Source organism: Anguilla anguilla, chromosome 3 (assembly GCF_013347855.1).
Source record: "Anguilla anguilla isolate fAngAng1 chromosome 3, fAngAng1.pri, whole genome shotgun sequence".
NCBI lineage: Eukaryota > Metazoa > Chordata > Actinopteri > Anguilliformes > Anguillidae > Anguilla > Anguilla anguilla.
The window spans coordinates 49490656-49504964 of NC_049203.1; the positions used below are offsets into that span (position 1 = coordinate 49490656).

Genomic DNA, 14309 nt, shown 5'->3' on the forward strand with positions numbered 1-14309 from the left:
AATGTTAGATCCATGACTCCCGATGCCGTCAGTGAGGTAAAGAGATGACTCTCCCCTTAAGTCAATCAATTATTTTGCTTCCACTGTTAAGGCTATAATACAAACTTCAGTTAAACATTGATATATTTATTTCTGGAATTTGAAATGTCTACTTTGATATACGATATTGATGCATTCGTTTTCTGATAGGTGTTCAGATCTATAATATTTCTAATTTATTTGACTAATTTCATTTTAGTCAAAATCATGTTTTATTTAAGCTAATGGTGATTGGAGGAGACATGTACCTTTTTAAGTCAGAATATATGGTTGCTCTGTATGTCAGAATAATGTCTTATAGATTATCCAGCAGTTTTCTACAAATACAGTACCTGGGTGTACACATAAACCATACATTTTTAAGGGCTTCGTTTGGGACTTAGACTGAGAATCTTAAAACACTGTACTAAGTACAATCAAGCAGACCTGGGATTTCATGTGAGTTTGCAAAGTATGTTTATGGAAACCCCGGGAAGAACTGTTTATAATGTTTGATCACTTTGCCTGCCATCTGCTTCTTGTCAGACACAGACGAAAGAGAGTTTTGTCTGTTTCTGGCCAACAAAACAGTTCTGCCGTAGGTTCTACTTCCAGTTTTGCTAGAGGGTGTAATTTTTTGGGGTATCGATACAGGAATATAGACAAAGAGTGTGGTTTCATTGGTTTTTAATTCAACATTCAACATAAGTATTAATCTGTCACAAGTTCATATTTTACCAGAAAATTTCTATGTCTAAAAGATGCAACTTGTATTAGTGCCACCATAATAGGCATTACTATTATACTGTAGGTTTAAATATGATGCATCTCACAAGCCTTGGTCAGCTCATATAAACTGTACACTGGTCCCCAATCTGTCAGAGAAGAGCTTGCCTCATTTAGATGTGTGATATTGGGGCCTACACTGTCAGCACATTCATACTACCTAAATAACCGTTTGTAGCCGATATCACAATTCCTGTTGAAAATATATCAAAATGTGATATTTATATAGTAAACAATACAGTAGTTATGGGCTTCATAGATGTTTGTTTAATAGTTTTATGTAGTGAGGGACGGTTTTGGTGGTGTTCAACACCGGTTTCTCCGGGTGACAACGCAGAGTCCCCCCCCATCGAAAGGAGACGTCTGCAGAGCTCGTTTTCGCCGGTACCGTCACACCAGGAGAGGCGCCGCCTCGGCTGTGAGGACGGGCGCGCTCTCCTTCCCCCAAACCGCGCCGGTAACGGTTTACGCGTGTCACATCCTGCCGCTGAGCCGTTTCCAGGCGGTCGCGCCAGAAACGGAGACGTCCTGAGGCAGCGCGGCAGGAACTCGGCGGGCGGCAGGGGAAACCGCGGACGGAACGCCGCCCTGACGCCCGCTCGCGCTTCTCCCTTCTCCGACGGGAAAAATGTTTTCATAACGCACCCCAAAAAAATATCTAATTCCCTGTCTCCCGGTCAAACGTTTGAACCCAAGAGTTCGGGGGGTGGCAGGTAAGCGAGGCTGTATAAGTCCATTGCAGAGCCCCTGTTCTTTTCTTTAGCTTCCAAAGATGAAGATGAGAGACTGTCATCCTCTTCTTCCTGTGTCGTGGGGTCTGCTGCTCTCTACCTCCCCCTGTGGGACCGGGAGGGTACAGCACGCACCCTCCGAGGAGAGGGTCCCCACTCCACACTCACAAAACTCACTTACAAAGACATGCAATAAACAGCAAAGGAATCCTCAGATTAGGTTATACATTTATGTAGATTTATACACATATATAAATTCATATAATTTCAGAAATGTTAATCTGTCTTGTTGGTTTATTTGTTTACGGTACAAAACGACTCGTGTGGCAAAGTCTAGCCGACATATAAAAACAGTTAAAGAGTCTTTCTTCAAAAACAAAATCCCATAATAAAAATAAGTTCTATTTGTTTTTTATTTTACAATATATCTCTCTTCTTCCTTGGCAGGTCCCTTTTCGTGTTCCTCTGTGGTGGGGTGTGTTTTTTGGGGGACTTTACAACGGGCACTTTGTGCAGCCGCACTCCACGGACGTCTCCAGCTCCTCGGAGAACGAGGACCCGTCGGTGCACTTGAAGACCACTTTCCGCCTCCGGGTCTTGACGGGGGCGCAGCAGAGCCCCCCCTCGCACGCCCGGGAGCACTCCGCCCGCGCCACCTTGCCGGTGGAGGTGCAGGTCTTGTGGCCCTGATGGCGCTTCAGCTGCTCGCGGACCACCTCTCCCTGACAGGTCGGCTCTGCGGAGTGGAAGGAGGAGACGGGTGAGGGAGGGATGGACCCAATTACATTTTGGTCCACTGAGCATGATCCATCCACCCACAACCAAAGCAACACAATTGTTCAGGTCATTGGTAACCAACCTTGGTCCTGGAGATCTACCGTCCTGTAGGTTTTTGCTCCAGCCCTAACAAAGCCACACCTCATTCAACAGCTACAGATCTCGCTGAGCTGCTAATTAGTAGAGGCAGGTGTGCCAAATTAGGGTTGAAATGAAAACCTACAGGATGTAGATCTCCAGGAACAGGGTTGGTTACCACTGGTTTAAATAGACATACGAAGTAAAATTAAGAAATGACAATGCATTAAATAAGACTTATTCCTATATTTGGTTGCATTACGTGATGCCTTTAAATTCCTGCAGATCCTGGATGTGGCCACTAGGTGGCAGTGTTTCCTGTTTAAATCAACATTCAGAACAGACATCTGGTGCCATCTCAGATCAGGACAGGAGGTGTTACCTGTGTCGCAGTTGGGGCCGGCATAGCCGGGCTGGCACCGGCAGGCGGGCGCGCCGCTCTCTGTCACCCAGCACTCCCCGTGCCCGCAGTAGTGCCCCCTGCAGGCCGGAGGCTCCTCGGGCCTGTCGCAGTACTGCCCGGAGAAGCCCTCTGCACACTGGCAGCTGTACCCCGAGCCCTTGGGAACACACAAGCCGTGGACACACCTGGAGACGGAGAGAGGGCGGGAGGGACACAAACTCAGCTCTGCTGCACAAAACTGCTCAGAGACTTTGTGTGTGTGCGTGTGTGTGTGTGTGTGCATGTGTGCATGTGAGCATGCGTGTATTAGGCTGCGTAAAAATAAGCATACCATGGACTAAATTATTTATAAATGTAAAATATTTATATCAACATGTAAAGGCACTTTATAGTGCCTTCAAAATGTGTTGAACCTCCATTCATTATTACCGATTTTGCTGTGTTACAAAGTCAGAAGGAAATATATTTAATTGGGATTTTTTTTCTTATCCTATACAAGTAACTTATATACGTATAATGTCAAAATGAAAAATATTTTGATTTGTTTGAATTAGATTAAAAAATAAAAACCTCAAAGTTAATTGATTAGTATTCACCCTTTTGTGTTAACCAGAGGTGGGTAACCCGGCTTCAAAGAGTAAAAAGACTGACCATGTTGCTGCTCAAGGTCGATCTACAAAGTATTAACTGTGGTGGGGTGAATACTTTGGTAAATTAGAAATTTATGTCCTTTTGTAAATTGCATATAAAACATTTTTTCACAGTAAAGCACTTACATTTATGGTGTCAGTGAGGAGGGAAAGAGCATTTAACATTTTATGTGGTGACTGAACCAAATGTGAAAGTAGCTAAAGGGGGATGAATACTTTCAGAAGGCCCTGTAGTAGATAAACTTAATGTGGATACACCCACATAGGAGATATGAGTGTAAATACATGCATGCCTGTACTGTGTGCTTCGGTGTGTACGTAGGTGTTGGCGTGTGTCAGATTACTGTGTTTGCAGGTGTAGGTGTGTGCATGAGCATTACTTTGTCTGTAGCTGTGTGTATGAGCAGTGCTGTGTCTGTACATGTGTGTATGAACATTACTGTGTCTGTAGCTGTGTGTATGAGCATTACTGTGTCTGTAGTTGTGTGTGTGAGCAGTACTGTGTTTGCAGGTGTGTATGAGCATTACTTTGTCTGTAGCTGTGTGTATGAGCAGTGCTGTGTCTGTAGCTGTGTGTATGAGCAGTGCTGTGTCTGTAGTTGTGTGTGTGAGCAGTACTGTGTTTGCAGGTGTGTATGAGCAGTGCTGTGTCTGTAGCTGTGTGTATGAGCAGTGCTGTGTCTGTAGCTGTGTGTGTGAGCAGTACTGTGTTTGCAGGTGTGTATGAGCATTACTTTGTCTGTAGCTGTGTGTATGAGCAGTGCTGTGTCTGTAGCTGTGTGTATGAGCAGTGCTGTGTCTGTAGCTGTGTGTATGAGCAGTGCTGTGTCTGTAGCTGTGTGTATGAGCAGTGCTGTGTCTGTAGCTGTGTGTATGAGCAGTGCTGTGTCTGTAGCTGTGTGTATGAGCAGTGCTGTGTCTGTAGCTGTGTGTATGAGCAGTGCTGTGTCTGTAGCTGTGTGTATGAGCAGTGCTGTGTCTGTAGCTGTGTGTATGAGCAGTGCTGTGTCTGTAGCTGTGTGTATGAGCAGTGCTGTGTCTGTAGCTGTGTGTATGAGCAGTGCTGTGTCTGTAGCTGTGTGTATGAGCAGTGCTGTGTCTGTAGCTGTGTGTATGAGCAGTGCTGTGTCTGTAGCTGTGTGTATGAGCAGTGCTGTGTCTGTAGCTGTGTGTATGAGCAGTGCTGTGTCTGTAGCTGTGTGTATGAGCAGTGCTGTGTCTGTACATGTGTGTATGAGCAGTGCTGTGTCTGTAGCTGTGTGTATGAGCAGTGCTGTGTCTGTAGCTGTGTGTATGAGCAGTGCTGTGTCTGTAGCTGTGTGTATGAGCAGTGCTGTGTCTGTAGCTGTGTGTATGAGCAGTGCTGTGTCTGTAGCTGTGTGTATGAGCAGTGCTGTGTCTGTAGCTGTGTGTATGAGCAGTGCTGTGTCTGTAGCTGTGTGTATGAGCAGTGCTGTGTCTGTAGCTGTGTGTATGAGCATAATTGTTGGTGCAGTGTTAGCATTAGCATTAGCGTGCCGTACCTGCTAGCCTGGCAGGGGCTGGGCGGGCTCTTCTGGTCGCAGAGCGGGCCGCTGCGTCCGGGCGGGCACTCGCAGCTCACCCCCGTGTCGCCCCGCTGTCGGCAGGCCCCCTGCGCGCACACGCTGCAGGAGTGGCAGCCGGGTAGCACCCCATCGGCGCCCCCGGTGGCCAGGCCCAGATCCTGCAGCTCCCCGTTGATCCTCACGTTGTGGATGCAGCCGTTAAACGCCAGAGAGCCGCGCTCCGCTCCCTGACGAAGTCCTGACATCCCTACCGTAGAAGGGACGCCTGAGAAACACACACACACACACGCACACACGCACACACACACACACACACACACACACGCACACACACACGCACACACACACACACACAGTGGAAGAGGTGAGCTGCTATGACTTAAAACTGTGGAACTCTTGTAGTAAAAGCCATGCATGCCAGGCATGTTGTAATAAATGCTCTGTGAATGCCCTGGAAATGAGAAGTGACATTTCGTTGTTGTTTGCAGTTAAAGGTACGAGTACAGTACATATACAACAACACAAGGAATAAAAACTTCTGTCCAACAGTGATGAACTGTGATCTGAAAGTTCATTCATTACTTTGAAATTAAAGTACTGCACTTTTGTAAATTCTTGCAGTCCACAATGTTATATACCTTATGTAATCAGACAAGTCTTGTGTTAAAATGTCTCCATTGTCGGAAAAAAAAACAAAGCAAATACAACAAATAAAAAATCAAACATTATAATGTTATAAACATTATAATGTTGATAGCATGTTGCAGACTAAACAAAAATGGTGCATGACAGAAAGTGCAGTACACTGAACACTGGAAATGTTGCTGGTGAAAAGCAAACTGGCTGTGCGCTCCATTGAGAGAAAATGAGAGATGTTTTTCTCTTTCGCAAAGCTCAGTTACCACAGATAAAACCACAGACCCCCCGCTCCAGCAGTGTGCTGTACACTGGGGAGGCTAAATCGCACACTGAAATACTGCCTTGTTGCCATCAGCCAAACTGCGCTGAGAGAGAAAGATTGAGTAAGTTATGTTTAAAGGCATTTTAATTAATCCTTCATGATAGCCCGACTTTGAGCCAACTCTAAATATACTGCATTCAATAAATGATGCATTCAATATTTCAAAAACTGCTTTGGCTGTCATGCATCATGTCACTGTAATTTCATGTACTCAATCTCCAGTCCCATGGCAGGTCATGTGGGATTAAACAGTACCTTAGTATCAGTCAATGCACACAAACACTGTTGACTGAAACAAGCCAATATAAATGTGTGTGCGCTTGCACGTATGCGTGCGTGCCTGTGTGGGTCTGTGTGTGTTGGGATGGCGGACGTTGGCGCTCACCTCCGACGTAGACCTGCGTGCTTTGGTCCATGGAGGGCTGTCGCGGGAGCTTGCCCAGACTCCGGGGGGCGCCCTTGTCCACCACCAGGCTGAGCGTGTGATTTTGGATGAGGACCTCCACCGTGTGGAAGAGGCCATCGTTTACAGTCTCCACACTGCAGAAAGGGAGGAACAGAGAGAAGAAGGGACAGTCATTCTTTCTGTAGGGATAATCCTTTCAGGACTACCCAAGAAGATGGCCGCTCTTTCTTGGCAGGACACTCTCTTTCATGGAAATTGTACATATGGAACCCTCTGTGGCTCCTATACACGGTGCCGAAGAGGAACGGAATGCAAAGCCAGTCTGTTGCTGCTGAAAAAGTAAGATTGCTGTTCTCGTTATTCTCGTCTCTTGCCGATGAATATCATTTTATATAATATTAACATAATATTTACATAAAGCAAAAATTTTCACCACTAAAAATCTCCATCTCTGCTTGGCATGTTTAAAAGTAAAATGGGAAAAGGGAATCCCCCAAAGCACCACACTCCTTGAGAGGTTTTGAGAGCATGTGCAAAAAAGATCAAGTAAAAATCGACCTTTCTGTTTAAACAAACAATCACTGTTAACTAAAAATCACTGTCTGTTGTCAGACACTTAGCATAAGTGGGCCGGGTGACTTCTGGGAGCCTGCTGAGCTGCTGTTCACAGAAGGAGAGTAGGGCGAAGATAGCTATGCGCTAAATGGCTAGATGGACCGAAAAGCCTGTTCTTCACATTATGGGTTCTCAAATTCTTATGCGAGAGAAAGTTTGGCTGTCAGGCCAGACGTAGGCGTGGGACTCCGCAAACACCTTTCAAACACTCTTTTTCTGGGCCATCAGAGCCTCAGAGCTTTGGCTCGCTGAGAGTGAGCTATTCCATTTCCCACGTCCATGTTAAAGTGCACCGGGCGCGTAGCTAACGCCGCGGCACCTCAGGAAGCAGGCTCCGGGAACAGGGCAGCGGCCGAGCAGGATGACGTTGGCCTGTGACCAGCTGTAGCTCTTTTTCACACCGCTATGGTGATGCAGTGGCCGGCCCTACTACAGTTCCCATGATGCCGTGCTCAGCATGGACTGCACCCGCCCACCTCGCCGCCAGTTTCCTGTAATGACCGATGGCTATGTTTGGCTATCTCGGCAATGCTCGGACAGCCTGGCCCTGACCCCCCCGTGGGTCGCCCCGAAAACCCGGAGCTTGGGGTGCCGCAGGGGCACCGTGCGGAGCTTGGCAGCCTCTGCTGTGGAGGTTATTCCTGGAGGGAAGACAGGCGGCCACAGCCGACAGAGACAGTGGTTTGGCAGGGCCCTCTCCGGGAGAGAGAGAGAGAAAGAGGGAAAGAGTGAAGATGAGGGCAGTTTGGTCCCTTCTCTCCTCAGCCCAAAACAAGCTCTTCCGTTTCTGTAAGTCTAACCACCACCACCACCTCGCCACCCCCCACTTCCCTACGCTTCATTGCATGGTGGCCTTGTTCAAACACACTGTATCAAAGGGGCAAAAATGCCCTCCCCCACCTCCTTGTCTCCTATTGGCTAATTGGGAGACAGGGATTTGGACTGCTGCAGTGGGTGGAGTACCCAGACCAACTGTAGCTTTGACAGTCAAACTCTATGGGGTGTAAATTCTGGAAAAAAAACCCAGCATAGCTAGGGGGTACAGGGAGGGTGGTGGGGAAAAATCCCTTACAGCAATAAGTCCACCAGGTGGCACTGTGGCACTGTAGCTGCTCATCACTATCGTGCCAGTTGTACAGAACTAACCAGCAGCCCAAAAGTAAAAATAGACAAGCTATTATTGCCATGACTGCGAACACCACTCTTCATATACACTACATGCAATACAAGCCGTGTCCCAGGATTCCAGCGCACAGGAACATGGTCTAACCCCGTCTACCGATAAATGGTTCAACTGTTGCCCTCTGTTTATAAAGGTCTTGGCTACACACAAACGCGTATGTGGTTTGCATTAAGGGGCTGTAATTCAATTCCTATTTGAAGAGGGGCATTTGCAACCAATACGAAAATCTACTTACAAAGAAAAGTACTTTTGAAATGCTCCCCCCTCCCCCCATGCCCTTTTCATTCTCCCACTCTTCCACTTGATACGTAAAATACCTCCGTGAAGTCCAGCTTTATTACGATTTAATGACATTTTCATCCAGTGTCTCTGGTTTTGACAGCTGCCTTTCGTTACACGCGCTCTGAAAACGAAGGGCAATAAAAGTCCGGGGTCTTGAGGGGAAAGGATGCCGGGTTTTTGGGGTTTAAGAGAAAGGGGGGTTGGGCGGAGGGACAGAGGGGGAACGAGTGTAGAGGCGGGTGGGGTTTGATTGCTTTCTGGGTAAAAACACAGACAAGGTGCTAATACTCTCTCAGGGGCCGGTGTAAAGAGGCTAACCGTTCAGGGTGGACGACTAGACACGCAATACAGCCGTTGCACCACAGAGGGGCGGCAGACCGTCAGATTGCCCGAAGGCAGGGTATTCCAGACCGCCAGCTTTTGCCAATATTGGGCCTTGTCTGTATTTTGACAAGCTGAAATTTTCCAGAGGCCACAGTCTTTTTTTTTTTTGGAGGGGGGACGAGCGTCTTTGATGTGAGGCCGGCCTGCGTATTGGTTCAAAGCGGCCCCATTACGGAATTCAATAAAAATAAACATAAAGCCGTCAAAGATTTCGCCAACCCCGCGTCCCCTCGCACCAGGGGGAAGTCAATTTCCTGTCAGCTGCGAATAAAATGCCCTGTTTTCCTCCGCAAAACCGCATTATAAGTGACACGTAGACAAACTTAGGAACAATTACCGGTGCCTTTATCTGGGAGAGTTATCTACATCAGCTACCCTGTAGACGTATTTACATTTTCCAAATTCAATTACCCAGCGCTATCATTTGCTTGCCGCGTAGCCCGAGCAGACCAATTGGACTTGACGTTGCACAGCCAGCCAGCGCAGTTATAAATCGCAGCTGTAACCTCAGTTACGCTTGCTTGGAATCTCAGTCCCAAACTACAAGCGCGTTTAGGGTGCGGGGACTGTCTGTGTGTGTGCGCGTGTGTGTGTGTGGCGCTTAGTGTTTGGTTCCACGGTAACATTTTACTGCAGTAGATCAGAGCGAAGGAAAACCAAACAGAACAAGGCTCTTAACTATGCCCTTGAAAGGAGACACTTTGCTGTACAGAAGCAGCAAATGGAATATTCTCCTCCATGTTTGCCCACTGGCCCACACCTCCCCCACCCCCCCCTTCCAAGCTAACACAGGACGCATTCCTTCAGCATTCTCCCATAAGTCCAAAAGAACATTGCGGCGATGTAGCATCAACGTCGCAGCAACGCTGCAAGCAAATGCCAAGCAGGCAGGAGCCACGCGTCGTTCCTGTCGCCGGGGCGACCTTTCCACGGAAGCCCGCGGAATCCTCCCGCTCAGCCGCCAATCCCGCGTCCTCCGCGCGCTCGAAGCCGCAGCTGAAGGCTGACCGCGACGCCGAGCTGCGCCTGGGACCAAGCGCCATGCTGCAGAAGCGATCGCCGCATTCCCTCTCCCTGTTTTAATCGAGCGGGAAGACGAATTTCTTTCTGAACAGGGGTGGAGCTGGGCAAGGCGCTGAACTGTAAACATTAGAATGATGGCTGTAATTCCAACATTCCTGTTTAATTTCCTGAGATACACCCCCCCCCCCCCCCCTCCACTCCCTTCCTCTGACTTATAGCCGACATTGCTCCTTAAACTAATAAAGAGATTAGCGTGGCATTTTGAAAAGGGCACTGCATTAACAAGGCATAAGGAGACAGGCATTCAGCTTATGTTAATTATGTGTCACTAGTGGTAAAGAGCCAGACCCCCCTCCTGTCTTACCTTCCCCCAAACCCTGTTTCTCCTTTCCATAATCTACCCCCCCCCCCTCCAGGATCAGATCTGTCTCTCTCAACCACTCCGCTCTCCCCTACACCTTTCCACAATCTTTTCTCATCTATTCACCTCCTCAGTATCCTCCTTTTCTCCTCCTTCTGCCAGGACCGTCTCTCTCCTCTCTCCTTTCTCCTGGCGGGTGAGAATGCTCTCTCCTTCCTCTTTCCCTCTATCTCCCTCTGTACTTCACTCTATGCCTCAAATTCTCTCCTCTCTCCTTTATCCTCCTGGAGGCTGAGTACTTTCTCTCTCTCTCTCTCTCGCTCTCCTTCCTCTCTCCCTCTATATCCCTCTGTACTTCTCTCTATGCCTCAAATTCTCTCTCCTCTCTCCTTTATCCTCCTGGAGGCTGAGTACTCTCTCTCTCTTTCTCTCTCTCTCTCTCTCTCTCTCCTTCCTCTCTCCCTCTATACTTCTCTCTCTGTTTCAAATCCTCTCTCCTCTCTCCTTTATCTTCCTGGAGGCTGAGTACTCTCTCTCTCTCTCTCTCCTTCCCTCCCTTCCTCCGCTCCACAGCAGCAGCGCTCCAGATGTTGGGGGAAAGCGGAGTGTCGTTTCTCCTCTCTCCTACCGCACTCTTCCTCACGCGCCGGGGCCCGCGGCCGGTTCGCGACCCGCCCGCATTCGGAGCCGCGCTCCCGCGGAGAGCCCAGGAACGCCACGCCGTTACCCAGATCCCCTTCGTGAGGGACGAGCCTTCTGTGGCCGAGGAGCCAGCGCTGACACAGTGAGGGGCGTGGCGGGGGCCGCAGAGGCTTTACACCCTCTCAGAGCGAAAGGGGCGGGACCTCGCCCGCGCTGGCCCTGCGCCATCAAGCGCTAACCGTCGCGCGGCGGCCTCTGGACCTCGCGAGCAAAGGCCTCGCCACCTGCGGCCCCGAATCCACACAAGGGCCATTTCCCTTCACCTTCAGAGTGAGGCTGGCTGCTCCTCTCACCAATCAGCACTCATGAGCCCAGTGAGCCTAAACACAGCCCTGTGCAGCCTGTGAGCCTGAACACAGCCCTGTGCAGCCTGTGACCCTAAACACAGCCCTATGCAGCCTGTGGCCCTAAACATAGCCCTGTGCAGCCTGTGACCCTAAACACAGCCCTGTGCAGCCTGTGACCCTAAACACAGCCCTGTGCAGCCTGTGAGCCTGAACACAGCCCTGTGCAGCCTGTGACCCTAAACACAGCCCTGTGTAGCCTGTGACCCTAAACACAGCCCTGTGCAGCCTGTGAGCCTGAACACAGCCCTGTGTAGCCTGTGACCCTAAACACAGCCCTGTGCAGCCTGTGAGCCTGAACACAGCCCTGTGCAGCCTGTGACCCTAAACACAGCCCTGGGCTGCCTGTGACCCTAAACACAACCCTGTGCAGCCTGTGACCCTAAACACAGCCTTATACAGCCTGTGACCCTAAACACTGTGTGCTTACCTTTCCAAAGTCCGCACGGCACTACCTCTCTCTGACTATCAATGTCTGACGGAGTTTGAACGCAAGAAAAACCAAACTGGGGAAGATGAAATATAATAAAGCGCAATAAAGTTCCAGTAGAAAGTTCACACTATATTTCATTTTAGGCTAAAAAGAGTTATTTCAGCACGTGCCCCCATGGCTTCAGGAACTGCAGGAACCCAAAGCTCATCGGAACGATCGATTGCCCGCTGTCTGTGCCGACAGTTAAAAGTAACCTTTGCATAGGGGGTAGCGATGTGGCAGATGGATGGATCAATGGGTGCAAATCTTCTGGAGACAGAACCTGTGACCTCAGACATGGGTATGAAGCACTTACACAATGACAATATGCACTCCATCCTACCTTACTGGGAAAAATAAATACGTATTGATTGTCCTTACCTTTCTCACTACTGTATATATGTGCATTTCCACTTTAAAAAAATCAGTGAGATACTGTACAAAGTGTTGTTTCAGGGAATTGCCAACAAACTTGAACTGCTTCCCAGCGCTAGCAGAAAACAGGATGCTATCAATTTATCAGGTAACAACAGGGGGAGATTCAGCAAGCTCTCAAGGGACTGAAGACACAGCCCTGCTGTGTAAAGCTCTGATTCAGGCAGGAAGGAGTCAACAGGAAGTGAAGTCACAGGGAACATGTTTAATGGTTCAAAACACTGCGCGCATCCTGCACCGTGCACGTGCGCACGTGTGTTTACACGTATGCCCGCAAGCCGGAGTGGGTGTGGGCGTGGGCGTGGGCGTGGGCGTGGGCAGTTTGAGGAGAAGGCCGAGGCTGCACTAATAGCTGAGCGAGCGTGCGGGCGGAAGGACCGGATGCTGAGTCCTCATTTTTCAGGCGGCTGCGCGAGCGTGCGTGCGGAGCGTGCGTGCGGGGGCTAGCGCTGACCTGTAGAAAGTGGTGGGGTAGTTGGCGATGTCGTATATCAGGCGGATGTGCCCCTGGTACAGCTCCAGCACTATGGGGTCGTTGTCGTCCTTGTACAGCAAAACCCCGTTGTCCTTGTCTGTGGCCACCTGTTGGGAGGGGAGAGGTCAGACCATGAGGACATCGACGGCGAGGGAGAAGCTGGGTACAGCGGGGACCATACCTACTGTAAGTATCATTACATTTTATATTCTAGCTATTTTTTATTTCAATTTATCTAAATAATTTTTGGATAAAAGCATCCAAAAGGCAAATAAGACCGGTAGCTACAAGCACCAGAAGATTGTTCAGAGTGGGAATTTATGGCAAATCTGATTGGGCGCAAACAGCACCGGAGTGAATGAAGTGAGACATTCGGCGGGGCAGTATACAAGCACGGGCAGCGCACACCGTCCTGTCAGCCTTTCTGAGAGCGCTGTGCGGCAGGTTGCGTGCAGTCCCTCCGAAATAAGAGGCGCGGGGGGCCTGGGGGGCCAGGGGGGCCAGGGGGGCCTGGGTGTGAACGGCTTCACGCCCCCGCCTTCCACTCCATTGCATTAGACAGGGCGGCTCTGACAGGCCACCGGCCGGTTAACTGGTCACATGACCAGAGCCGCGGCTGCAGGAAAAGGGGCTTTATGTAGCGCAGGAGGCTGTTTTCAGCCGCGAATGGGACTCTGCAGAGCTGGGCGCCGGCTTTAGGTCTCGTCCGCAACTTGTGAGCCACAACTGGGAAAAAAGTTCTGCATATAGGAATTAAACTTTCATTTTCTATTTTTTTAAAAATTCCAGTTTGGTGGCTAATTGTACGCTAGTGCTATTCAATTCCCACATGCACTGCTGAGAACACGCCTCCCCGGCGGTCGGCGGTAGAAAGGAGGTGGCCATGTCTTCTCCAAGGCGTGGCTCCTCGTGCTCCTGACCGTGATCCCGATCCCGATCGACGCTTTGTGCGTGATGATTCCCCTCCCTGGAAACAGCCGCCCGACTTTGCCGCTTCCTCAATTCGCCAGCCGTACTCTGATCTGACAGGCCAGTGCTTTGGCCGCTGCGCTACTGCGATGCTTGGATTTAAACTGAATTATTAAACATTTTAAAAGTGTACTTAATGGAAAAATCCTTTCCAGCCAACATTTAGGCACGGCAACTGCATAGTACATGGAATTATTATTATTATTATTATTATTATTATTATTTTAAATAATAGTCTCCTACATCAATTATGTCTTTGCAACTTTGCATTTCATGGGAGATAAAGCACTGTTGCACTCTACATTAATGAACAATGATAATGCTGCATATGTGTGCAGTATTATGCACTTGTGTGTGCACTTGGACCGGTACTTCTCTCCAGGGTTTTCGTCATACTTGTTCCTGGTTATGGTTATACACTTTGTTGTACGTCGCTTTGGATAAGAGCGTCTGCCAAATGCCTGTAATGTAATGTAAAAAATGTATACAGTATAACGGCAGGCTCCACGTATGAAAAAGCCGCTCATTTCACGATATCGCTCCCGTTCCTCTCCTTGCAACCCGCAAAGTCGAAGCGTTAACCTCCACGCGCGGGGAAAGAGAGAGAGACATCGCCGGTATTAATTCTCCACCTTTTTAATTAACGCTACCTCGCTCCCATCGTGCAAACGAGGGGACCGGCTCATTTGCGGCCGAGATGCAATCCG

The 14309-nt window shown here is 49.1% G+C and overlaps 1 protein-coding gene across 1 annotated transcript in view; it reads right to left on the minus strand.

The window, feature by feature from the left end:
- Positions 1-688: 688 nt before the first annotated feature.
- The window catches only part of slit3 (slit homolog 3 (Drosophila)), a 160990-nt gene continuing 147369 nt past the window's right edge, over positions 689-14309 (minus strand). Inside the window, exons 32-36 of the mRNA XM_035407493.1 lie at positions 12613-12740; positions 6337-6491; positions 4967-5255; positions 2773-2978; positions 689-2271 (exon numbers count right to left, since the gene is read on the minus strand). Of these exons, the coding sequence (XP_035263384.1) occupies positions 2030-2271; positions 2773-2978; positions 4967-5255; positions 6337-6491; positions 12613-12740 (1020 nt within the window). The 3' untranslated portion in view covers positions 689-2029. The remainder of the gene's footprint in view (positions 2272-2772; positions 2979-4966; positions 5256-6336; positions 6492-12612; positions 12741-14309) is intronic.